This window comes from Parambassis ranga, chromosome 7, assembly GCF_900634625.1.
Source record: "Parambassis ranga chromosome 7, fParRan2.1, whole genome shotgun sequence".
In the NCBI taxonomy this organism is placed as follows: Eukaryota; Metazoa; Chordata; class Actinopteri; family Ambassidae; genus Parambassis; species Parambassis ranga.
In genome coordinates this window covers 6,005,858-6,033,289 of record NC_041028.1, presented here as the reverse complement: position 1 = coordinate 6,033,289, position 27,432 = coordinate 6,005,858, and the positions used below count along the sequence as shown (strand labels likewise).

The window sequence follows — 27,432 nt, the reverse complement described above, 5'->3', positions numbered from 1 at the left end:
ACCTCATTACAGAAGTTAAGATGCTCTAACTGGCACCTTCAGCTCCACAGTAACCCAGTTAGCACACTAACCCTGCCATGCCAAAGCACAGAGCCAGGAGAGGCTCTTCCACTCTGATCTGAGGCGGCCGTGGCAGATCCCTCGAGAACTGCTTGCCAGCTCTCCCAGACATGCATGATATATTTGGAGATCATTAAATGGTCCTAAATGAGACCCTGGCGTGAGAGCCATCTCTGACCATCTGGCCCCATTGTGAACATTGGAGCTCTGTTCAAACTCAGCCAGCACCATCGGCACGCCTGATTGGGTGGGCGCTGAGTGTGCGGAGTATTCCAGCCAATCAGGGACGCTTATAATTAATTAGCCAAACCTGCCTCATTCCCAACTTCGTATCCCACTGAATGAATCTCCCTTTAAAAAAAATCAAACCTCTGAGATTGCTTATTTGAAATTGCCCTAAAGGAATAAGATATAGTAGATTTGAAAAGTGAAAAGTGAAATTTGCAATTTCATGTGCACATTAATGTCTGCCTCAAGCTCTGCTTCATCATACGGTCTCTAAAAAATCTAATAAACATTTCCTCTGCTGCATGTTTTAATACTATTTTAAAAAGCTCAAAATACCAAAAAAACCTGATTGACTCAGCAATATGCAGGTAAGTATAAGCATAATATGCATTGTCATTGTTTGTTAGCATGCTGCTATCAACACTCAGGTAAAAATGATATGGCATGGAGTTCTAGTCAGGGATTTTATTCCCTTGTGGGCGTGGACACACTCATCCGTGGACCACAAGATCAATAAATGTTATGTGATGTCATAAACAAGACACCCAAAGAGGGTTTGTTTTTCACAGACTCTCACTTTGTCACCTGCCTTAGAGTTTGAGCGTCACATGGATTGAAAAAAAAAATGTTGGAATTAAATTTCAGTTTAAACCTAAACTGAATTTGTGTGTAAAGACTCACAGCAAATTAATTTATTTTCAGGCTAAGAAAGATTAAAAAAAAAACTTTGCGTGCTCTTTCTGTATTAAGATTGAAATGTCACAACCTTTTACAACCCCTACTTTTAGGCAAATTAAAAACTGGTGACTTTTTTTTTGTGTCACGACTTGTTTACCTGAGCTGCCCCTGTGTTTTTTTTTTGTTTTTCCAGGTCATAAGCTCAACAAGGATTTGAAGCACTACCTGAGCCTGAGGTTTCAGAAGTCCTCCCCTGACCATGAGCTGCAGAAGATCATCCGAGCCAATCTGTATCGTCACGCCGTGCCTTGTGAGTAAATATACATTTGTATGTGTAAATCAGGACATGTGGCTGTACAGTGGTGTCTTATCTCATCTTTACCCCAATGGCCCACTTTTTTTGGCTTCTTTCTCATTTGTTTTGTCTCATTCTTCCCTTTTTTACTCTCCCATAAAATTATCCTGTTACACTTTATCTCCCTGTCATCATTGAAAATCTGCTACAAATGAGAAACAAACATATATTTTCCAAATGCCCTTGCTGTAGTTTGTGTTATTATTGCCTATTAAAGCCACTCATGTGTCGCCGCTCCAGAGCATCCATTTCTGCAGCTGTCTGAGATAGCAGTGAAATTATACAAAAAGTATGGCTGGAGCCAAACACCATGCATTGTGCCAGACTGCACAGCTGGGCCTAGTTACATCACAAACAGTTGGACCTGCAGCTGGGTGACAGTGAGTCCATTTCTGCTCCGTTCCTTACTGTACTTATATTATGTTTCCAAATATTTAGTTCTGATGGCTTGAAGCTTCAAGTGTGTCAGCAAGGCGGTGGATCTATTAAGGATGTGATCAGTGTGTGTGTATGTTTTCCCTGAGAAACTGATTTGATTATCACACATATGCACAGACATAATTCAACTAGCCAAAAAATGGGATCATCCTCCCCATCAAACACCACCACCTCCTCCTGTTTCTGCAGAAGGGGAGTTGTGCGTTGGTTTGCATATGTTTGCATCGCAGTGCTCCTCAGTAAAATGTGGCTTTTAGACTAATGTATTTTTTTTCTTCTCTTCTCTCTCTTTGCTTTTTTACTCTCCGCCGCTCAATCTCTGGCTGTTTGCGCTCAGCCATGTGACTGGTAAATCCGCCTCTCTGAGCCTCCCCCAGTGCCCTGCCTGGGATTATGATGTTCTGATATATTGAAAATAGATTCCTGCCTGATTATGTGATGAACATGTTGGGCTCTTGCAAATGTCAGAGTGCAGTGGAGAGGCCCCTGCATGCAGAGGACAGATGTCCTCTACACATGTCTATGTATAGAACATGGGCTCAATGAAATTGCAAAATACTGAAATGCTGGGTATGTTTATGTCTGTCAGCTATTAGCATAAAATGCATACTGTGTATGTATATTTTCCCTCTGAAGTCTTTACCTTGCGTAAAACGCTGGACCCCTACACATCGAAAACTGCCCATAAACTGCAATGAGGACTCAGTTCTTCATGCTAATGGTTTGGTGACCACAGAACAGATGCTGCTTTACTGTCAATAGAGTGAAATCCTTCAAGTTGTCTCTAATAATAACAAGATAATCCCTGAGCCCCTGCACATCTGTTTCTTGTCACTAATTGTAGAGGTTAACCATCACTACAGTGCCTGTATTAAAGGTAGGGTAGGAGAGTTTGAAAACTCAGTGAGAGTCAGCCAGATTTTGAAAGTTAACACACGCCCCGTTCTCTCGGAGCTCACCCCGAAGCCACGCCTCCCAACCAGTCTGTGACTTCGGCCATCATGCACGTACCTCTCTGGTGCATGCAGAGCAGGAAGAGAGTGACAACCAGCCAACTATACGCGCAGGGGTGCCTCGTAGGATTGGCTGATGTTTTTAGCGTTTTATAGCTTCCACAGATGAGTAATATTCTTCGTTTTAAAGTGAAACTGCCGAACTAATTGGTTGCTATCGGATTGTAAAGAGAAGTTACACTAATTTAACAAAAGGTGCATCAGAATGAAATCTCCTACCCTACCTTTAAGTAGTTTTATCATTGTTGACTGGCAAACGTCACACAGAGGATGATGTGAAAGCCTCTGTATGATTCAGCTCAACAAGGCCAGCAGCAGCATATGAAGTGAAGTTAAGGTAATGATTTCTGTCAGTGAGGATTGAGGTATGTGGGAAACATTGTGTGTAGCTTTGAAGTAATTTCTTTCAGTGTTAGCAGCAGTATCTTTGTTTAGTGTCATTTATATATATATATATATATATATATATTTTTTTTTTACTTCTATTATTAGAGCTAAAAACGAAAAAAACACATATTTCAGCGACTAAACTGAATTAATTAAAGAGAACCTACAAAAAATGTGCAAAACAATCTTCCACAAAGCTGCATCAGCTCTTGGCGACAGTACTCTTAACATGTACACATGCATGTAAATGTTTATGTGCATGCATGTTTAGTCTCTCAGTTTGTTTCGGAACTGTAGCCTGATTTTGCAGTGAGGGGTGTTTGGTGTGGAGTTGGGGTTTAGGTTCGGGAACATGGCACGTTTGGATCTGTTCACCACACACACTGAGCATAAGAGTAAGTGCAGTCAGATCCCCTGTGACAGTAAATCCAACCAAAAGATAACTCACTGTTTTTGCTTTTTTTTGACCACCACTCACACTAGACTCTTCATCTGGGCTCTGTCCAAGGCCCAGTTTGGAGTCTGGTTTGTTGTATGTAAGGTATGTAAGGTCTTTATTTATCTACTGCCACCCTCTGACATGTTGCTCTTAAGGGGGTTCAGGCTCTGGCTTTCTGTGAAGCACCTTGAGACAATTCTAATTGTAAGAAGTATAGCAACAATAGCAAACTATTCACAGTAACTAAACTACTGGTGTACCACAGGGCAGTGGTTAAAAACACAACATCAGTATACCATTTTGTTTGCAGCTTGACTCATTCATTAATCAGAAATATTTCACTGTTTCCGAGCTGTTTCCCACAGATAGAGCATCCAGTGTTTCTTCATAAAGCAGCATTCATTGGACACAGACTGTAGTTTTAGAGATAAATCATTGAAGATAAGCTCAGTGTGTATTTTTCCCATGAGAAAAGTCAATTTGTTACTTCATCTATCAATAATTTCTGGCTTTTTTAACCTGGTTGCTGGCTTACAGATTCAAGGATGTAACTGTCAGTGAAGCAGGACAGTGTGTGTGGAATTGATTCAGAATAAACACTATAGTGCCTACATTCATGGTGATAACGGCACATGTTATGTGTCAGATACATGTTTATATAGGAATATTCTGAATGTGACACAGCATCAGTGGATTTATGACAAAGAGAAGTTGGCTTTTCGGAGGTTTGGCTACACTGGTGTTAAGATTAATAGTATTTTTTTCCTCTAAAATCTGTGTGTGTTTTCTAATTGTTCATATTGACCAAAATGGGTCACTACACAATGCTGGTCAGTCTGATACTGAAATGTTTATACTGTTTACGTCTCCTCTCTCTCCCTCTTCCTGTCCCTCCCTCTGCCTTTCTTGGTGACCTACTATTGCTGTCACCTTGTTTTTTTATTGTCTCTCTCTCTCACACACACACACATGCAAATATTTTCTTAGCATGACAAGGCAGAATGACAAAAGCAGTCAAATAAAGGCCACACTTCAGAGCCCTGTGCTTCCTTTGTCTCTGAGTCTCGGCTGTCTCCTCCCCCTCTCCTGAGTACATGTGTTGTTCTCTCTCCCCATGCTTGACTCGAACAGGTGCATTTCCCTCCACCACTGGCCGCTGTATGTTTTTTTTCCTTCTTCTCTCTTGTGGGCATGTGCGCGTGTGAATGTGTATATGAGGAGCAGTACCCCCCTCCTCCGCCTCCCCTCCAACTAATCGACAACCCGCCCTCCTCTCCTTCGTACTCCCGGTGCTACAGATGGCCATTGTTATCATGTGCAGCAAATGTCACAATTGATAGAGAAGTCGCTCTCTCGTGGGATTCATTTCCCTGTCACGTCTACAGCTGCTGCTTGTGGATGAGGGTTATCTCGGCGTTATCCTGGCATTTGAGCCACAGAGTGAACCAATCCTCCCTCCCCCACCTGATCTCCCCCTCCCTCTCCCTTTCCCTCTCTCACTGTCGTTCTTCACTTCAAATCCTCCAGTGAGTGTCAGCGTCCCTGTGGCTCAGTGGTGGCTGCTGCCTTCCTCCGTCTCTCTCTGTCACACTCTAGCTGCTCCCACTGTCTCCCTGGTTCTGCTGCTCTCACCCTCCATCTCCTCCTCTCTCTCTCTCTCTCTCTCTCTGTTCTCCCTCCCCTTCCTTGCTGTCTTTCACTCCCTCGCTTCCTTGTTTTCCACTCCACTGCCGATCTCGGAGAAATCATTGTGGGAGACAAATTTCTCTGTTTGCCGCTCACACAAAGAAAAGGATTACGAGTTGATTTGCTGGCTCTGGGCTCACTCTGCATCCAGGCAAGTGGCAGCTCCTTATTCTCTCCTTCTTCTCCTCACCATCATTCAACATCCAAAGCCTGTGATGTATGCATGGCAAGAGACTATGTGTGGTTGATGCTGTGTATATAGGCTAAGGAAATCAGGGAAGGTGGGGGTAGGGGTGGGAATTATGTGAGGGGAAAGAGGGGGGCAGGCACACTCGGAGCAGGCACGTCCAACTCAGAGGGACAGATGGCCAGTAGCCCTGGTGCTTTTTCCTCTTTGGTTTTCTAATTCACCCTGCAGGCTTTGTATAAGGCCCACTAATACACAGACCTTCTTTTGAAGAAGCAAGAGATGGCTGCTTTCCTTAGCTAGAAGAGGGAGGAGGGGGTATCTATGTGTGTGTGTGTGAAGAACGGACAGGAGAGGAGAGGAAGGAGAAGGAGGAAGAGGAGGGGGGTTGCTGTAGAGGCAGAGCAGGTTTTTTAAGAAGAGGTTAGGACAGAGGAGAAGAAGATATGAGGAGCTGAGAGGGGAAAAGGAGAAGGGGGGTCATCAGCCTTGAATGGATGGAGGTCAGGTCCAGATGCTGCTCAAACAAAAGGGCTTCTCTGGGGGAACGGCAGGGGGAAGCGTGGCACTCGCCATTGTGTGTGTCGCTGCATTGCAGGGTGCTGCCGGGGAGCCTCATGCTAATGATGGCCATTCATTCTTGTAACGGATGAGTGGGCCCCAGCTTCTGTTTGCCTGCTTTTCACATACGCACAGTTCATATTTTGTTCATGTGTTCAAATATCTGCTGCGTTCACGCACATTTCTCTTCAGATGGAAAAACGATGGCTTCTAAGTTCATGGAGGAAGCTGGGCAAATATGTGTTTTCGCATAGTAATGATGTATGAAGACAGGTGCAGGGGCTCTGTGTGTGCGGGAGGGTGATGTTTAATGCATGTGTTGGTGTACTCTCTACCATATTTAGCATATTTTACAGGCATCATTTGTTACCATTACAACAATGCCACATACAAACCAAAAGAAGTGCAAATCTCCCTGCTTGTTACATCCTCTGTGTGATTGGAAGGTGGCCATAAAGGCAGTGTTGTTATTCTACCAGCTCCTCCAGGCCCATTTCACGAGGTGTTTACAGTGTCCAGAAGTTACCATTACAGCACCACAAGCTGTATTTGTGTTTGCAAAGGAGTTTAAAACAAACTGTTCTCTGAGCTTGGTCTTCTGAAATCAATGATAAAGTGTAGCTCACATGTTATTGTCCCAGTGATTCTTACATACTATGGTTGTGTTTTGAAGATGTTGAAGATGACAGGATCACTCAGGTCGAGTTAAAATGAATCCGTTCTTTATTATTTTTCAGTCAGATCTATTCATGCTGTTGCTGAAGTGTGAGAATCCAGTCTCTGAGGTCAGAGAAGTGACTGAACAAAGATTCTCTGTTATGACGATGAAAACATATCTGTGTGTGAGTGTCTTGTGATGATTTGGATGTGTCGGCCAGCTAGTCTGCAACCACTGATGCCCCCCCACAAGCAGTTGTTCTAAAATTGGTTAGTGTTACACTGAACTTTGCATTGATGTGGCTGCAGTATATGTTGTGTTTAGATCGTCCTCTCCACATCTTATTGGATGTTTATGGATGAGTCTAGCAGAAGAGTAGTTTAATTGAACACACTTTAATGCTCCATTAGCACAGTTTATCAATTATATATTCAGACTTCAACAAACATCTCCCTTCGGACTGCAGGTTTTACATTAGGTCTTAAGCACTCTAAAGTAATCTAATGTTCCTTCAACATGTGACTGTATGAATTGTTTCACATTGTGTGCTGCGTATTTTGTTGTAGGAACACCATTTTTTTTGCCTCTTTTTTCCCACAATTATCTAACTTGTGTCTTCAATTTAAAAAGGATAGTGTCGACATTCCCTCCAAGCCAGCTGACTTGGTTGTAGTCAGAGGTATTTATTGGCTTCGGGAGTGATGTACAGAAGGATGTTGGTAAATTCAGGGACTCTTCATTTCAGCCCCAATGTTGATCTGTTTCTAAGAATCAATACACATTTAACATTCACTGAAGTAAAAGATGTAAAAATATATTAACAGCATGGTCATTGGCATTCATATGCCTATACTGTAACCACAGATTGAAATTTGTGGAAGTGTGGTATTTTCAACACTGTGATCATGATCATCATTACACACCATAAGAAAACCAAACTGAAAGGATGACTTTTTGTTTTTGCCGAGCTTGCTTACATTTAAAACATCTGCACACACACACACATGGACAATTCAGTGTAAAAAGGGTACAAGGGTTCGCTAACATCTGGTATTTGTCTTCAGTCGGAGAAGGCATTCACACCGGGGTCAAATGTCTCTGTAGTAGTCACAGGTGTTTTTTGGCTCCAGCTCTTGTGGACAGTGATTTAAATTTGACACCCGGATGGACATGCTAATTTCCATCTGTCTCTATATGAGCTGGTGTCGTAAGAATAACTGCTGTAACACTGGTGTGCATGCTAATTTCTGTTTCTATTTGCTAACTATTTCTACAAGCACAGTTGTGATAATAAATATGACACAAACTCCTTCAGTTTAATTTAAAATTTGTGTAAATTGCTATGGGAGTTAGATGACAATATTGGAAATAGACCAGTTAAGGGGGAAATCACTTGCTAATTAAAACATCACATCTAAAACCTATAGTAAATTATTGATTAAACAAACGAGATTTTAAAGCAGCATTTAAGGTGCTGGTGGTAGATCCCTGCTGCTTCCAGTCATTATGCTAAACCGGGCTAATCTGTACATACATAGGAGCGCGTTTGATCTTCTCTAACTCCTGAGTCACTTTTTGTGTAAACTTTTAGCTGTGGCACAATGAGGGCATGTGAATCCAAACAGAAAGCTGCAGCCCACTTCCCTCAGGGCAGCTCCTGGGTTTTTGTGGACATGTTGCCCAGGCAGCAGTCCATGTCCAAGCAGGTACAGACCTGCGCTGCCAGCTACAAGCTTCCCTTTGGTCAGCCATTGGGTCCTTAATCTCCCAAAGTCCGGGCTCTCCGGTTCAGGCAAAGGATAGTAAACAGATATAGTAAGCTAATAAATATGTACCAAAACACAGAACTTAACACCTTTAGAACTATTCTTGTTCTTGCAAATCAGCTGCATCTTTTACCTCTGTTGACTGTCCCTGTCATCGTCTTGCCCTCTGTAACCCAGCATTCAGCCCTAGAGAGGATTTCTCTGTCAAGAGACCAGCATAAAGCCGGCGGTTTATCACGCGGGACCATGTGTTAGGTAATGTCAGGAGTCTATATTTATGACTAAGATAGAAGGAGAAGGGAAGAAGAGAAAGACAGAGGGAGAGCGAGAGAGAGAGAGAGCGAGCAAGAGAAAGCGAGAGGGGAGGGAGGCTGTGGGCGGGAGTTTGCAGGGGGCTGAGGGGCTGCAGCCATTGGCCTCAGACAGGAACTGGAGTGTGAATAGCTCACATTGGCTTAGCCTCTAAGCTGGGCTGGACCTCTAATTTGCTCTGCTTGTGGAGCTTTGAAGAAAAACGGCAGCTGCCTACTAGCTTCCTCCCTGAATGAGCTTGCAAGCTTGGAGCTTGCACTCGCTCACAGACAGCTGGAAGGATCCATGGATGGTTCCAATGGAGCAGAATTCAGCCAGCTTGGATTTATCTGTTTGAATATTTCTGTGGAATAACGTATTCGGAGGAAAGGATCAGGAGCGGCAGCGGTGTAGAGGTAAATCTGTGACATTTACTTCTTCTCCTGCAAGTGATGCTGCCCTGGCTTCCGGGATTAGATTGGAAGAGATGTGGGTGGGAAGAATAGATGGATACGCTGAGACAGAAATACAGGCAGGTGGATTTTCCCTTTTTTTTTTTTTTTTTAACGCGAGAGACAGAGAGATTGTGGGACTCACACGTATGCAGATTTGATGTGTTGTGCTGTGTGATGATGGCGGATCTGTTCGTGCATACACATGCATGTTGCCTATCTGAGATGATAGGGGCTGAATTTAAACACTGATCTGTTGACACACTCGCCTGCTGTTAGAGGACATTTTCCCCTGCTATTGACTCCTGCAGTCACATATTTCCCCTCATCTTTCTGTCTTTATACACCCCCCATTCATTTTACCTCCTTGTGCTCTGTAAGCTCCTCTCCCCTCTTTTTTTCTCATCTTGGGTTTTCTCCAATAAACAGGAGGCATCTTTTGTGTCATTTTACGAGATTCTCAGCTAGTGACGCTTCAGATTGTACGTGCTTACCCACTATTCTCTTTCAGGCACCCCCCCACCCCACCCCACACCCCCACACCCTCATTCTTCTACCCCCATATTGAAAGGGAGGTGGAGATGGGAGGGAGCAGGAGAAACAGCAGGAGAATAGCGGCTGGACTCAGCTGTGAGGAGTGTTGTGGCGCGAGCTGAAAGAATGGCCTGTTGTGTTGGGCAGCAGCAGTATTGTCTGTCTGGCCTCAACTCCATCATCGCTTTATTCAAACACTCTCAGTGAGGAAGCTGCTTGCTTCTATATATAAAAAATAATAATAATGATCAGTGTTGTCTAAAATGTATATTAAAAATATACAAAATCATCTAAACCAACTGTGAATTCACCTAATTTACAGCCCAAAAACACAAATATACACATTTACTATCATTCAAAATTTCTAATCAACTTGACAGCCATATGCATGATACAACGTGACACTGCAGAGCCTACACACAGCAAATCCTTTCTGTCATACTAGTTTTGATGGTTGTTTCAACATGGTGTGGTTAAGATGAGGCTCCATCCGGAGTTATTTGAACCTACTACAGCATGGCGTGTTCTTAGCAGCCACTGATAGTATCCGGAGTGGGTCTGCTATTTGCTTAATCATTAATCTGAGGGCCTCCGCAACATTGATTCCCCTCTGCTGTTCCCCTTCATAAATCATTACGGGCCGGCGTTCCCTTTAATGGGGGATGGAAGTGCTGATTGAACACAGCCACACCACTCAGGACGGTGAGGCTCACCTCTGTCTCCAGGTCAGCTGATCAACACTGAGGAAAGAGGTCTAGGACCTGTCCATCACCTGTTCAAGCCTGAAGATGGACGACACATGCTTTTAATAAATTAAATTTAAACCTTACAGCGGTTAATTGAATTGAACACACACTGTAAATTTTCTATTAGCATCCCTAAAAAAGAGTCTTCCTGCTGATACTGTAATGGATGCAAATAGACATTTAGCCAAAGTCTGTGGTTCAGACACTCCCATCATCTGACCAGTGTATTAAGGGACTACTTGTGTAGATGAGGCCTTAAAGTGCTGCCTCAATCAATGCAGCTCGGGTAATTGGCTTAGAGGCCCAGGAGAGTTCCATGCTAACTCCCTGTGTGACTGTTTGCTTTCTCTGCCCCTCCTCAGCTCTGTCTGCTCCCAGATATACACGTAATTTCTTCTCACGTCTCCGCTTCTGTTTTCATAACACCTTCCCATTGACACAGAGTGTGTGTGTGTTTTCCCTGGAAACAAGCTCCAATTTATGCTGTCGCTATAGTGTCATATGCAGAGGGGACAGTGATAAGCACTAGTAATACGTTTATATTATGATTTCCCCCTAATGTACAGTCCAGCTGCTGTTTTGATTAGATTGTTTGGCATTATTTTGCAAAAAGAAAAAAAACAGTTACTCTGCAGAATCTGGCCATCAGGCTAATCTCTCTGTCAGGTCAGCACTTGCCCCCCTCACCCCCCCTTACGCTTGCACTCACAACCAGCAGGGGTTAAAAACAGCAGATGTTTGGCTGAACCGGTGTGCGTGTGTCTCCGTGTGTGTCTACAAGTGTGCGTATGTCTGTGTTAGACAATGAGTGGAAGCGCCACAGACCATCAACAGCAGGAAGGCGATTGAGAGTATCAGATGTCACCAGAGTGCTGTCAGCCCACTGCTTATTGTTGATACACAAGAAGACATTTTTTTCTTTACCTGGACTTCTGTGTGTGTTTGTGTGTGAGGGATTGTCTTCTTATCATTTTGCCAACATTGGCTTTCACTCTCAGTGGCACTTTGTGTCTCTGGTGACAACCCTTGGAGAGTGTGAGCAGAGAGCATACGTTATGTTGGCCCCAGGTAAGACTACGGTAACCAAACTGAACCTAGAGGTCAAAACAAAACAACAGGAGAGAGGATGTAGAGATAGATATCACCCTCAATCTGATGGCCTGCTCTTTATTTATTTTTGTTTGTTTGAACAAAACAAAATAGAAACAACATATCAAGACAAAGTGAAAAAAACGTACCGTAAAAAAGGAAAAGCCAGAAGGCTTATTGCACTGCTCCCCTTTGGAAAGCACACACTGAGCTGTTAGAACAAATAGCACAGCTTAGCAATGCTATTATGAATACGTGTGAACTGAACTTCTGTTGATACAATAAAATATAATGTATGTATTCAGGTCATAGATTCATGGGGAGTTTTAACAATGAAAGACTGCCCAGGTTAGGGTTAATGTAAGCCAGCACAGATTAAGCAGGGTCCAAATATAGTGCTACTGTTGCTTCTTAAGGTAGTCAACTAATTGTTCAAGTAACAAAAGACCAACTGTGGGGAAAAAAAGCTTGCTGCTGAGAAGCCATACCAAGACAGGAGTTGGTTAAATACATGTATAACGACTTTACAGCCATAGAAACAGCAGTTCACTCATCTCAGCTGAATGTTTACCATGCTCGTCATTTTAAACTCATTTCAAACATGAGAGGGTTAATAACTTTATCAGGCTTTAACACACATGCCCGTAACAGAGATGAAGGGAGCCATGGTGTGATGCTTCTGCCTGTCTGTGAAGTGAGAAACCTGTTCTTACATTCTCTGCTCATAAATGTGGAGAGCCTCTCTTTCATACATGTCTCTGTCCATCACGGCCAGCACAGGTCCTCGAATGTCTGCTGATACTGGGCTTCGTTCTTTTTTGTGATGTTGTGTCGACCTATCTGTCAGTTTGTCTGCACACTGTTTAAAGAAGTAAACACAATCAGATGGCTTTAGCTTCACATGCTAAATTGTTATTGTGTGCTAAATAGCAAGTTCTCACTGAAATCTAAGCAGTCGTTTTTGTGACAACCATTAATGTCAACAAGTAAAGATTCAGCATCTGAAATGTTTTAATGAAAGCACTGTTGGATAGACCTACCACCCATTTGGGCAACAATACACAACGGTCCTCCTCTGTAGTGACGATGTTTAAACCCACCCGCTTTTGAGAAATGTCTGGTCTGTGAAATGAATTTGACTTCTTAGGTAGTCTATTTTCCAGCATAACATTCATGTAGCAATGCTACAAAACAACCCTATAAGTGTGTGTCCAAGTGTCATCTAAGTGTCATTTCAGTTACACTCAAAACCTTTTAATATTTCTCTTTCCCATGTTCAGCTCAGGAGCTCAACGTCAGAGTCGGACCACACTTTTTAATCCTTCTGCTCTTTCACAGTGAATTTCGTTGCATGTAGATATCCCCGGCAGGCCTGGGCCACTTTAAGACAATACAAACATTCACTCAGCTGCATGAATGAAATATTTAGTCAGCCTCCGCAGATAGCATCTTCTCTCTCAGTGTATACTCTCAGAGCTTGCCAGAAAGGGCAGGCTGTCTCATTTGAAGCAGAAATGTCACTTTCTGCTACCTGTCCACAGTAAAAGGCTGTATTTGGCCTTTAGTAAAAACCCTATTTATGTTTATCCTTGACCTTTGTGCAAATTTTCATTTCTCTGAGTCTGTGTCAGCTCAGTGTTTGTGATGATAAAATTCCAAATGATACGGTGGAGCAATAAAAGATGGAATATATGGATTTCTGGCTTCCATACCAGTGAAAGTTGAGCCTCGTGCATTGTAAAAGATTCAGTAACCAGATGGCCTTAGAATCTGCTTTTCTCTGAAGCTAGATAAAATGGCCTCTAAATGTTTTGCTGCTTGTTTGCTAGCTCATCTATAGTGTGCCGAAGCCTTCAAAAGGCTGTTAGAGATGGAAAACTTGAGACTCAGACTTGATAAGACAAGGGAACCTGAGGATGGTGTATTTTTATTGTCAATGCTTTGCAGGTGGACGTGATGCTGATGTAAAATGGGCATTTTATGACAAAAGAATCAGTCAGCAGCAGGGTCAAGAGGAGTGTTGGACTGCCTTCCTGCTTATATGGTAGCACCTGCCTGTCAGTAATTGTTGCTGCAGCCAGGAGCCATGTCAGTCTTATCTGTGTGTCTCCTTCTTTTATGCATCCTTTGGAAGCTCTCCATGACAAAGGCGTTTGTCTTGACTATGTATGAATGAGTAGTAACCATGACAGAGCTGAAAATGCACATTAAACACGATGATTTATACTCTCAGCACCTAGTGTAAGGTGATAACATTTCTCCAAGGTGTGCAACTTCAAGGTCTGTAATTAATGTCTTTGCACAGCCCTGATGCTCTTGCAGTTTATGGTGCATGTTCAGTAGTGGTGAGTGAGTGGCCCAGTATTAGGAGACAGGATGTGGGTCATAGCGTGCACTCAAACAGGCCACTTCAGGGACACATGTCCCCTGCTCTGGAGCTTTTTATGAACTGCCAGTGAGGACAGAAACTGGCTTCTCCGACCTGATATTTATAGTTCACACCCTGAATAGACCATGTGTGTTTATACACTCCTTTGCTGCTCTTATCTGTCTTTGTCTCTCCCATTGTGAGTGTGCTCATACCGGCAACTGTGTGTATATATACTGTAAATTCTGAGGCATATAGAGACAGCAGCTAAATTTAGAGCAGAGTACAACTGTTATACAAATAAATAAATAAGCACCCATAACACCACCTAGGCTTGTTTCTTGTACCTGAGAATATTTAGCACAACTCAATAAAATCACCTTAAAAGTAAAAAAATAAATAAATGTTAGACCTTGTTGGCTTCACAAAAAAGGGATTATTATTGTAAATTAACTTAGTGTCCTTTGTCCTGTTTTAGGGCAGTGAAAATAATCATCAGCCAGGAATAAGAACCAATCAGGAATATGAGCTTCTTTCCTTATTAGGAGATTTAGAAGAATTCTCTTCTTGTCAGTCAGCTAATCACTTAACTGACTGCTTGTTTCAGCTGTTTAATTGAACAGAGAGCTTTGGGTGGTGCAACAGCACAGAGGCACAGTCATAGAGACAATGTCAGTGACGTGACAAAGGTGAGGACAGGATTGCCTGGACTCCTTTATCCTTTTAGCAGTGCTTAGATCAATACCTCTCTCTCTCTCTCACTCAAACACACACACATGTGCCAATATGCACAAATTCCTCTTTGTGAGACAGTGTGATACTCTTCACTCAATAATATGATGCCCAGACAACATGAAGGTGGAGATGTGAAAGGAAAATCGCCACACAGGGTGTGTGCTGCACAACAAGCCAGGGGTTCTTCAGCAGGTGTTTTTTGTGCGCCTGTATGCGGCTCCTCTGTGATGCGAGGGTTGTTTGTCAGACAGGTGAGAATGAGGGAGAAAGCGTGAGCTGGGATTTCACGTGCCCATTAGGTGATTGTTTTTCCTGTTGGTTGTCATGTGTCTGCACCACCTTCGTCCTCTTTCGCTCTCTCTCTCCATTTCCTCTGTGCTCTTCCACCATTTGGCAGATGCTCCCTGTCACAACAGGCCTGCATGCCCCCCCTCTCCCTGTGGGAACAGACTGGGAATGCTGATTGACATTGTTTGATACAGATTGGATGTTTTTTGATAGCTTCTAAACCCTCTAACTTGCAGGGAACGATCCGCTTTGTGGTGGACATGTCATCTCTTAAAAACAATCTGTATCTGCCTACTAAAATATATAACTAGGAAGACAAACAGATTAAAATAAATCTTCATGGCTGCAAAATATGAAGATAAAAAGAGGTGGCATAAATTTTGAGGTAACATTCAAAGCAAGAAAAAAAAATTGGAATCAGGAAAGGTGTTGTGATGTTCTGGTGAGATGCTCAGAAACTGCTGGGCAGGCAGTGAGAATAATGTTGATCTAAAGGGTAACAAAAAGGAGTCTGTATAATGCTCATTATTTTTTTCTTCCATTGCCAGTGAGATTAAAGCAACCTAAATCTAAAGCGCATTACAAAATTTGACACTTCTAACAGTAAATCTCATCCATTGTACTGCAGTGTAGGAACCAGACAGCGAACAGTGGATCCAATGAGGCAAACACTGTTAGATGCACATCCAAGTATACAGGTTGATTTAATTTATTTAGTGCAAAATCTTTCTTGTAATAGTTTGCAGTCATGCTAATGACAAAACTTCACTGTTCGGGATCCCCTTATGGTTTTGAAGACCACCTCACTTTTCGCTCGCACCATCATAACACTGATTTCTGTGTATTGTAGTGAAAGGTCTCAACAGTTATCGGATGGTTTAGGTAAAAGACGGTCATGTCTCCATCAGGATTACCTGTGAACTTGGTAAAACTGTAGGTCTTTCAAAACGATACTTTAAATAGATTGTAAACATATCTCCTAAACCAAAAACAGCATTTTAGGATGTGTGTGAGTGACTTGACTTACTGTCAGCCATCTGTTTATATCTATTCACTAATGACCTCAAAAATTCCATTACAAAATACTTGTGGCCAAATATGTGGTCCTAGAAAAAGATCTGAGCCTGACTCTGTATTGATTAATGAATGACTGAATGGATCTGCTGCTCTCAAGGTGTGTTATTCTGAATCTCCTCGGTGTGTGTGTGTGTGTGTGTGCGTCAGCTGCAGTTGTGCAGAGATTTGTATTTGCATGTTTTTACCTGCTCCTGAGCGAGTTAAAAGTATCCTTGAGGAAGTCACTCACTGTGATAAGCTGCTTGGCTGGTGAGGGGAGTGAATGTACTCCAGTGTTGTTACACAGTTTTCTTTGTAACAAGTTCGTTAGTTCAGTTGATGAATTTTAGCTAACTACAGCTTTGAAGGCCTTGTTTTTGTATATTTAAAATAGAGCTGTGGTCAGAATGGTGAAGGTGGACACAGCCTCACTCCCTGTGGCAGCTTCAGTGTGTTATTCTGGATCCTCATATGTTCATATGATGTTACATTTTATCATCATGAGGCTTTGTGTGGACAAAAAATGTATGTTTGGGTTACTGCTGAAGAAGCTCCTGTAGAACTGAGTCTGCACTGCAAGCCTCCATTTTCAGTACACCTCAGATCGAGACGTTTAAACCCATGTAAATGCTGAATTAAAATGCCTTAAACAAACACAACTACAGATTGTTCTCCCTGCCATTATTGAATAATCATACCCACTGACAACAATAAATGCAGTGTGCAGAAGAGGCTTTTCAAGTACATATTTGATGCCTGTAGATGTAGGCCCGGGCCTGTCATATTTGATTTTCTTAAAGCAAAAACAGAGTACACAGAAGAACGCGGAGCTCTTAAGTCACCACAGTGATTCATCAACAAGCTGTCACTCAAAAGAGTTGTGATTATTGCAGTTATTTTTAGGTATGTGTGGATGAAGTTGGCTTTATAACGCGTGTGATATTTCTGATGCTCGTTATGTTTAGTGTTTAGCAGGAGAGACATGTTTCAGGATCATAAGCATGTTATATGAACTGTGTGTTCCAGGCACATCTGAAAACTATCCAGTGCTACAATGTGTAATCGGTGGATGAACAAATGTCCAACTTATATGTGAACAATGTTTCCAGACTTGCTTGTGTAACGTTTTCCATTCATGCATGCACAGGCTGGTTTCTGCTAGAGAAAGAATGGAGCCCATTGATGATTGTCAGTGGAAGTTAGTTCATCAGAGCTGGGGTCAGAGCTGACTGTGGCCCAGTCATTGTTTCTCTGGACAGAAAAAATAGAGACTAACCACAGTGATAGTAAGGAGACGAGTCTGACCTCACTGTAAGTGTCACACACTGACGCCATCCAGGCTTTCTTTGCTCTCTTACTGCTGGCTATTCAGCAGAAACCATCTTACATACTTGACAAAACACTCTTGATTTGATGATATATAAATATCGCAGAGAAACCTGCTTCTTTCTTTTTTTATCAGTGTATAAGCACGTTGTGGCCACTGTTATCAAAGCAGGGTTTTAGTGATGCACCTAACAGGTCTTTAATTACTGAGTAATTATTGTCTGCATTGACTGCTGTTTGGTCAGTTTTACATTAAAAATAACAGAATATGACTTTAAACAAGCATGAAAAATGAAAAATATACGTTTACATGATTCAAACTAAGATTTTGACTGCTAAAAAAAAATAAATCATCCAAATTAATTTTAGAAAGAGTTGGCCATGATGAGTTAGGGGGGTGAGAATTTGTCTTTTAGGGTCATTGGTGAAGTGAAGAAGTCATTCCATTAAGTTATACTGTTCTGTCCTGCCCATCAGAGTAGAGAAAAATGAATGTGTGCTCTGTACCTTCCTTCAAACTGATGGCAGCCTTTTGTTGTATGCTAAGGGTGAGTGATGATATATGGTCATTGATTTGTTTTGGTTATGTAAGATCCATCGTCTGTCCTGTATGCGCTAAAAGAAGAACACATATCCTCTCTTCCTTTGTTCAAAACAGTTCATCAATGTGAACAATGTGAACAGTTTAGATCAAACCGGGTGACACCTAAAAACCGAGATAGCGTTTTAAGCATGTTGTGTGTGTCTTATACTTCTGAGCAGAGGGGCGGCAAACATTAACATTAGGAAAGTGTTGTGTTAATGTGTAAACTTTAGCTTGCTGTAATAATTGTTTAATTAGATGACATGTGTTTCTCTGACTTGTGTGCAGTGGTCTTGGTTATCTGTTCAGAGTGACTCAATAACTAGACTGAAGCAGCAGGAAACCAAACAGCAACCTCCAGGGCTGAGAAATGAAGCCAATGTGGAAGTGTTTAAAAATTGCATTTCATTTTTATGTACAGCTTCTTCTTTTAAATTATATTAGGACTTAAATTTACACATAAATATAGGCATGGCTGCTTTAGGTGACAGGCGGATGCCGTATCACAGTCCGAGCTTCCTTATTCATCATGACCTCTTCTCTATGGTCAGTGTCTGACATTAACCTGATGTGTCTTCATGACAATAGTGGAAGCAGAATTATTGAGGTTTTTCATATCCCTGTATACACAGCTACTACGGTATCATCTGTATACATTCGCCTTCATGTTCTTCATCAAAATAAGGTGTTCAGAGATGTGAATATTTACATGTCTCTGATGGAGTACTTCACACAGGTATATGTAGGTTACTGGTCATGTCCAAGCCTCTATTCCACGTGAGCTGTAAGGTTTTTGCTATCAAGAGTGTGTGAATTCAAGACTCACGCTGACTCTGATTACTAAATTGAGATACTGAGAGTTGTTCCTTCCCAGAAATAGTTGTTTTATACTGAAAATAAGATGCAGAGGATGATGATGTAAGAAACGCTTCAATATTCTGTAGAGTAGGCACAGCAGAATTAGTCAACCTATCGGAGCCCTGTACTGTGGGGAATAGCCTGGAATAACATCTCCATTCCCTGCTCAGCAGACAATGTCATTAGAGCACACTGAGCCTCAGAAACATCATCTTCCACCACGGGACCACCCGGTTCTATGACTCAAACTCCCAGGCAACTTTCATCTCATCCCCATCCTCTGAGGCGAATACAAAGCAGTACTTTTGCTCTGTGCCTGTGCTGTAAGAGGACAGTTGACGATTTACCATGTTTTCTTCATGTTGCACTATGTCTTGTCTAATGAAGTTCCCATCTCCTCATCAATTTATCGTGAGTATCGTAAAATGGAGGGAAGAAAAGAGCGACGGAGGGAACCTGTGTTTTCTTTGCAGTGCAGGTGTGGGACTGAGACTTGTTTATTAGGAGGTGTTTGTGGGCAGGATGAACCTTGAGGGATGCAGTGTGTGCTCGCGTACTAGAGAGCCTTAGGTAAATACTCCAACATGAAAGAGTTTTGTTTATATCTCACTCCTCTGGAACAGAACAGTGGTAGTATTTAAAGTGGTTGAAGGCAGAAGACCTGTTTTTTCCTCTGATTTCTAAATAATGTGATTACAAGCTACAGAAAGGCCCTCCTTCTGTGTTTAACCATGCAACTTTATTTCAGAGAAAATGTTTCTGTTGGGTCAATGGTGAGAGACATTTTTTTCATAAATTTAAAAATGTACAAATGTTATTTGTGTAGTTTGCGGTAATGGAATGTAATTTGCCTGAAAGGGTGGACTCCACCAGCTGAACCACTTGACACACAAACATTTGACACCATGTGAGGAATCTCCGTCTGTGAGGGGCATGCTTTATGTGTGACAACAGTGAGAGCCACAAATAAGTTTGCCTGTGATAGATGGATGGCTGGTTTACCTAATCAGCTGTTCTCAGAGGTTCTGTGTGCTTGACCAGACAGATTGAGGTGTACGTTTTTACAGGTATTAGTCATGGCATGGGATGGACACAGGCTGTGGATCCTTGTGCCTTTGACTTATACAGAATCTGAAACACTACTAGATGGCTTGTCATAAAAGGGACTCAGATACTCCTGATCTTTGTGTAACTTTAATCTGCTGCTATTATCAGATTGCAGTTTTAGTTTGTCCAAGCTTTAGTTTGTGTTGTGCTTATTCATCTGAAGTGTATACTGGTCGTTCTTGTTGTCAGGTATAAAAATAAGTTTCATTGAGATGAAACTGGATGTGGCCTAGGATGCTTTACACTGCTGAATAGTCAAGTGTGTGTACATGGGCATGTAAGTACTCCTGTCCTGATCACAGATGGGTTACAACTTGCGTCAACCATCTGGCACGTCATCTCATCTCCCCTTTGTAAAGGCACGGACACAATAGCCTCTGTCTCCATTGTCTGGTGTCAGCTTCCTCCAACAAAGTGTTCTCACTACAAAGTAAAACACCGCACACCACTGATCATTAACCCCAGTAAGGGATCAGGCTCAGGGCAGCTGTTCCAGCTTGATAAATGTTGATGATGGCTTTAAGGAAATTTAAGAAAACAAAAGGCCGACTGAGGATCTTATCTGCCGGCGCTTCTTTCAGAATTATGTCAAACACACTGAGTTACACCGTCTCTGGTTTCGCTACACAAAAGCATTTCTACTGAATGGCCTTTATTATACCACAGTTACACCAAACAACACCTTAGTGGCTGCTGAGCGATGCAGCTGTAGCAGGAACAATGCAGCTTTAACAATCAATAACAGCTCAAGCAATGCAGCTATTACTACATCCATGAATTTTATCATTCCTGACTCACCAATGCAGGAAGTGATAGACTGATAACAGTGTCAGGAGTAGTGTCTTGCTAAAGGTGACCTTTAGTTTATCTTCTGACTTAGTGGGCAGCAGTTTTCCATGAGACCGAGAGACAGCTCGCGATGTGAGCCTTGATTTGATTTCCTCACCTAATATTCACAGCCACTCAACACACTGTGCTCCTAATGACAGAGCTGAATTACAATCACAACCTCTTCCTCATGGCGGGTTATCATGGGATGACTGAGATTGTATTTTGGCTTTGTGATTTGTAAAACCGTGGTTTTAAATTTCACCCGTTTATCAGCAGGCACCTAACTTTCTTTGCTTTTTCCTGCACTTAGGTACAACCCGTCCCCCTCGAGACGGAGAGGTCCCAGGTGTGGACTACAACTTTCTTTCTGTGGAGGACTTCCTAGAGCTTGAAGAGAGTGGCACACTACTGGAAATAGGAACATATGAAGGTGAGGAGGATGATGATAATGATCATAACTGGCACTTGAAGTGACTCATGGTAGCGCAGGTGTCCCCATTCTCCACAGATACAATGAGCATAGCAGCCATCAGAATGTATTTTTTCCTACATGCAGGCAGGCTGTAAGAGCATGCACTCAGCTGATTCTGATTAGATTGTGCATGATGGGGGGTGGGTGCATTCAGGAGACAGCAGGTCACTCCACATCTGCCCCTCTCACTCTGATTAGGACAGTGTTGTGCACCACTAAGTCCTCACACTGACACAAACCTGTGTGTGTAAACATGAGTGTGCCGGTAGGTGTGTGTGTGTTTGCGGAGCTAAATCTGACTCGTGTGTGCATGTGTGTGTGATAGTGTGCGCGGGGCTGAGAGAGAATGTTACAACATTAATCTGCTTGGCACCGGTTCTGCTGTGTGTTGGCACGTTTCTCCCTTTCACGCAGACAATGTCAAATACCTGTCCACGGGAGTCTGTGCCATTCAGACAACCAGAGGGAGAAAAGGTTATTGATCTGGATTTTATTAGATAGGTGTATTATTGTATAAATGCAGGTTTAATTAAATTTAAAAACATTTTATAAAATATTTGTTTGGGCTATGTTGTCTTTTATTGAATAGTAGCCAACAGGGATGACCAGTTTCTGCTCCTGTCAAGCAGATGGTTAGCTTAGCTTAGCATAAAACCTCACAACAAGGAAAAAGGTTCTGTCTGAAGGACAATTCACTAAAGCTCTTTTGACACATACAAAGAGCTACATGTGAAAATGCATATCATTCAAACTGCACAATTAGCACAGTACACCGGCTTGTTCCATTATACAGAATCTGTGTATGGTCCACAGACTGCATGGACAAAACTCAGCTTCCTGTGGTGGTTTTGAATCTCGGTGAAGTGGCTTCAGCCATTGCTGCCTGACTGTCTAACTTCTGGCTAAACCAGATTTGGGCAAAGAAAGAGCTCAAAACTATCAGAGCAGATGGTAATCTGACACCCACGTGTCATTCACTCTGATTTAACTTGAATAAATTCAACCAGTAAATTAGCTGCCTCGTGTTCTGTTGTGTTTGTTTGTATATTACAGTTTTACTCTTTCACTGACTTCGCGACTCCTCCAACGACTGTGCTGTTTGTTTTTGGGTGGAGTAAGCTACATTCTGGCCATGGCTTTCAGTCTTTATGCAAAGTTAAGGTGTCTGGTTGCAGGTAGTAGTTTTACAAGGCGACCGATAAGGACTGTGGAAAGTCTGGTGGGGGAGGTCACATCTGCCTTTTAAACTTTGATTTTTACCAGCTCATACAAATGAAATGGAGCAGATTAGTAAACTTGGCTCATGTATCATTTTATATCATTGCTTTGTGGGCCCATATGGAATAGGCAGTTTTATGTATTAGACATCTAGGCCACTAGGCTCCCACTTTATCTTGTTTTTACAAAAAAAAAATCATGGATTCATACAGAGAAAACGCTTATTGTTTGCACCATAAACTGTTGTTTATGTCCAGAAAAGCTACTAAAAAACATGCTGGATGTTGTGAGCTGATCCATTGTTTTGCTCTGCAGGCTTTCAGAGTCCAGACAATACAGTCCTTAAATACAAACTAGAACCGTTTTTCTTTCCCACCAGCTGCTTATTTCCATGATTTGTAGTCACATTGTGATCCAGCTTTATGTCTCCTCCTCTCAGTGTAAGATTAGGAGGTCTCAGATCCTCTGCTTGCTATCACTGTGTCCCCTGCTCTGCTTGTTTTTATCCCTGGCTTCCTCTCTCAATTTCTCCTTCTCTCTCCTTCTGAGTCTCTCTCAAGCATGCTAATGTCCTTCTTGTTTCCTAGGTAACTATTATGGGACCCCCAAGCCGCCAAGGCAGCCCATCATTGGGACAGTGATTCTCAGTGATGCAGGCTCCCCTCAGTCCAACCCACCGCGCACCAAGTCCTACAATGACATGCAAAACGTCCGCATAGTGCCTGCTGACGACGATGATGACGACCAGGCCGCGGAAATGAACAACAGTTTCACAGGTGAGGGCGTTGCTGCACTTCTCTTTTGTTTGTGAAAGTTGCTTTCTTTGTTCTCTTGCATGTGTTGTGTTCTCTTTCTGTCTGTGCATACATGTATGTATGTATGTGTACCCAAGATTAGGAATACACAAAAAGTGAGATGTTATTTGTGTGTGTTTATGTTACTCTTCACTGTGATGGGTGTCTGGCGGTTACATCATGTCTTTGTGATGCTGATTCCTCTACTGAGAGCCTCCAAACACTGCCATCTGCCTGTGAGGAGGGGTGCAGTGGGAGAAGAAACAAATTACACACTACACTCACACGATTTTTCATTTTCTCTGCTCAGGGCTTCACATCTTAATTTTCAGGCTTTTTTCTCGCCTCTAGCATCCAGAAAGTTTTATCACTGCTATATTTAATCACACAGAAAATTGAGGTAAAAATATTCATTTTAAGAAGAGTAATTAAATGGCATTACTTTTGCCAAATCATCTCAACATCCCTCTCTTCTCAGAGGTTTTTTGCTGCTTTGAGTGCAGGGAATGGTGCGTGTTTTTTTTTTTCTCTCCCGGTGCTGTGAATCTATGCCCTCTCTGTGTCCCTCTGCCAGGCTGCCAAAGTTGAATTTGCATTTGATCAACCCTGAAAGGCCCACGGAAGTGGTGGAGGACTCTGGGCCAGAACTGGGGGAGGGGTTGGGATAGCTAGGAGGCTTTAGATGAGTGGAGAGGTAAAAAGGGTGGGGGTGAAAATGAGTTTTTGGAAAGACTGTTGCTGAAGGAATTAGCATATTCCTGTGGTCCTTTTCATTACATTAGAAATGGGAGGGAACCAAACTTAGAATGGGGGAAGGAGAGGAGCTGGGAGTTTGATGTGGCTGAAGTTGCATGAAATGTGCTGAAGGTTATTTAGAGTGAGCATGTCTGCTTATTTCATATGTTCTTCTCTTGCATGCCTGAGACATAAACTGTGTTTTTGTTCTTTTCTTGTTGTTGTTCTGTGTTGTGTACCTTTTGTGTTACCCAGGATCCTTAGTGCGTAGTCTCTTCCCCTCTCCTTTGTTGTGCACAGGTAACCCTAACGACCAGGACGAGAGCCGCAGCGGCATCCTCCGGCCGTACCCTGCACGTGACAATGCTCTGTCCTGTGGTCTGAACAATGCGACCGCGTCCACCGCAGAAAGCGGTCAGCAGACCCTCGCAGAACCACAGGTCTCTCCAGAAGACCCGCTGGGTTCCCTCCCTGAGAACTGGGAGATGGCCTACACCGAGAACGGAGAACTTTACTTCATAGAGTATGTATCAAAAAGCTGCAACATCTAAGTTTGATCTGCTGAGCACTGTCTTCCTAAATAAGCACTAATCATAGCCCATGCTGTAGTCTGTGTTTTCTGCATTTTACCTGCACTATTATCCCTTTTGTTCGTCCAGTGGCTCTTCTTCCCCCCATGATTTGGTTTTTAGGCTTCCCCAGCACAACCTGCCCAGCCCCCTGGGTGCCACTGCCTTCCTGTTAATCCCTGCATGTCCCGATCTCAAAAGGAGATCACATCCTGATCACCTGACTACCTCCACCTCTCTGTCCTCTCTGCAGCACGCCAAAGACACACCACCAGGACATGGCTGTGTATTATCAGAGCTTGTATGTTCATTTCTGCTCTCACTGAATTACAGAATGTTTTAGTTTAACAATAGAGGGGAAAAAATCAGGTTGTCTGTTGTTGATATCCTCTCTGTGTCACCCTGTTCTCTTCATTTCTGTTTGCAGCAGACGCCTTCTGTCCTCTGTAAACTGCTAACGTGTTTTTTCCTCTAATTCTTATTGATGCATTCATGCACTCCTGCTGTGCTTTTATATGTCAGTGCTGTGCTGAATTATGTTGTTGTATTGTTTGTTTTCCCTTCAGCCACAACACAAAGACCACATCGTGGCTGGATCCTCGGTGTAGAGACAAAGCCTCCAGGCCTTTGGAAGACTGTGAAGACGATGGTAAGCTTCTAACTGTCATTTTAAAGTGAGGTCTCAGGCGTGGTGCTGTACTTTTGTGCTTTCATGGTGAATTTCTAGTTTATTGAGTTGTAAGTGCTGTTGTTATTGATCAAATGAGATCATTTTAAAAGTAAAGAGAAAAAAGACAAAAGATTGCAAACACTGTGTTGTTCAATCAGATCACAAATTGCAAAAGTGCACCATCATGTGGTGAAACTGAAAGTGACACACAGAACTTCTCTGGATTTGTTTTTATGTATTGTTACTGTATATGCTGTGATGATCAGTTTCTAAGGGGTTTCTGTTTCCCTGTTTGCTTTCCTCTGGACTGTCACTTCATCCCTTTATTTGCTCTTGCTTCCTCCATCCTTAACCCACCTTTCTTCTGCCACCCATCCCTTTTCTATTCTTCATTTTGTTTGCTTTGTTTCATTCTGCTTTCACCTTGGAGAAGAAGGGATACATACAGAGGATCTGGAGACTGATCTAGGTGAGTTCTATTGAATGTTTTTGCTCTTGAAGCTCCAGCTTTGTAAAGGATCTTCTCCTGGATTAACATAACACCCATTCCTTAAAATCAGGGCTATGAGAAGCTGATGATTTGTGATGTGGTTATGAGAAAACAGAATTGTAAGAGATTAACATTTTGACCATAGGTGGTGCTGTAAAATAAGGTTATGGCATTTGTGCTTTATCAGTTGGTGCCCTGTATACTGCAAGCAGAGAGACAATGGGATAGATGCTTGTGTCAGCTGCAGAAATATTGACTATACTGAACAGATGTGTATTTTCACTGCTAGAACTTTTTTAAAGAACGACTTTGCTCCTCCAACAGCAAATCTAAATGTAGTTTTTGAACATAACGTTTGTTAGAACTTGAAATGTGTGAGGGTGCAGGGTTGTTTCTCCCCCGATCAAAAGGACAGACGCTATAGTCCAAAAAATGGAAAACAAAGCCTGGCTCCTGGACTTTTAATGAATAATGTCTTGAATGTGTCTATCATCATCTGGAATCCCAGCCTGAACGTCCCTGAACGGAACATTTATCTGTTCACTGAACAGTCAACAGAGCAGTAGTACATTTTAATGGATTTTCTCATGGCTGCTTTTCTTTTAGTTCAGAGATGTTAAAAAAAAGCCTCTAATATGAACCTGCTCATCATATTTTATGTCTCTGTCCATGTCAAGAATAACATTTGTGCTTTTAGACGTTGGTTTCATTACATTTCTTGCTATGCTTGGCAGATGTCTCCCTCTAGACTTTTAGTTAGTAATGGAGCCTCAGAGCATCAATCCATCACATGTAGGATTATTACTGTATGCAGCTCAGCTGTTGATCATCACCTCTCTGCCTTACGTCTGTATCTAAAGCTGTGTTTTTTGGATTTTGGGATCATTTAACTGGCAGAATAAAAATAACATTCTACATTCTCATGATGCATACTGTGAAGAAGAGGAGTTATTTGTCTTCGATGCGCAAGAGCACATTTGTTATGCTGAGGTGTCGCTGTGGACACAAGTTTGATATATGTCTGTGTTCACACAGACGGGCAAATTGCTCAGCGGCTGATTCTCATCCCATTTGCAAGCAACACAAGAGCACAGCCTCAAACAAGACTTCCAATGTCTGGCTGCACGCCTTTATTATTGCTGGCTGGTCAGATGCAGACAGTCTGTGATTATTGATTGTGAAATCCAGTCTCTTATAAAAAGAGTTTACTGGACTTGGGAGAAGCCCACAGGAACACACGGTGGTAATGTCTTTGTCTGAAATCAAATACAGTGGGAAGGGGAGCTGAGATGCCAACATCTTAATGGAAATGTGTCAGCTTAATAGGCCTCATCTATCCGCCTGTTCCTATGGAGTGTGGTTAGGTGTGTGTATGGTTGAGTAGTCAGGGCTGAAAATACTACAGCAAAATTGACAAAATAATGAGGAATAGTGCCTCATTTTTTTCTAATGATCAAATGGCATCCATCTGTAGATTTATTAGAAGCTTTGTTTTCACAGTGTTATTGTGTTCTGGTCGTAATGAGCATCATAAAAGTGGTTGTAGGCTGGGGGGAAAGGGATCCAAGTTGTTATTTAATACTTATTGAGAGCTACACATGGCTGATGTGTCGATGAAAGGTAAATATGCGTAACTGGCACAGCCTGAATCCTCTACACAACGAAAAGAGACAGTTCAGGCTCCAAACATTGTTCTTTTACTAAACTAATAAAGCTAAGAGCATTTAAACGTGTTGTAAGATCTTGGCAGGAAGGAACCACTAA

General features: G+C 42.4%; 1 protein-coding gene across 8 annotated transcripts in view; it reads left to right on the top strand.

The window, feature by feature from the left end:
- Nucleotides 1-27,432, top strand: part of LOC114438342 (membrane-associated guanylate kinase, WW and PDZ domain-containing protein 1-like) — a 70,160-nt gene that overhangs the window by 20,287 nt on the left and 22,441 nt on the right. For 3 of the 8 annotated variants that reach the window (XM_028409603.1, XM_028409602.1, XM_028409600.1), the window contains exons 2-8: nt 1,160-1,276; nt 21,031-21,150; nt 22,998-23,186; nt 24,240-24,462; nt 24,762-24,809; nt 25,075-25,157; nt 25,609-25,647. In XM_028409603.1, the coding sequence (XP_028265404.1) occupies nt 1,160-1,276; nt 21,031-21,150; nt 22,998-23,186; nt 24,240-24,462; nt 24,762-24,809; nt 25,075-25,157; nt 25,609-25,647 (819 nt within the window). Of the gene's footprint in view, nt 1-1,159; nt 1,277-9,062; nt 9,164-21,030; nt 21,151-22,997; nt 23,187-24,239; nt 24,463-24,761; nt 24,810-25,074; nt 25,158-25,608; nt 25,648-27,432 lie in introns of those variants that run through there. The other 5 variants (XM_028409606.1, XM_028409605.1, XM_028409601.1 and 2 more) reach the window with 4 other exon arrangements.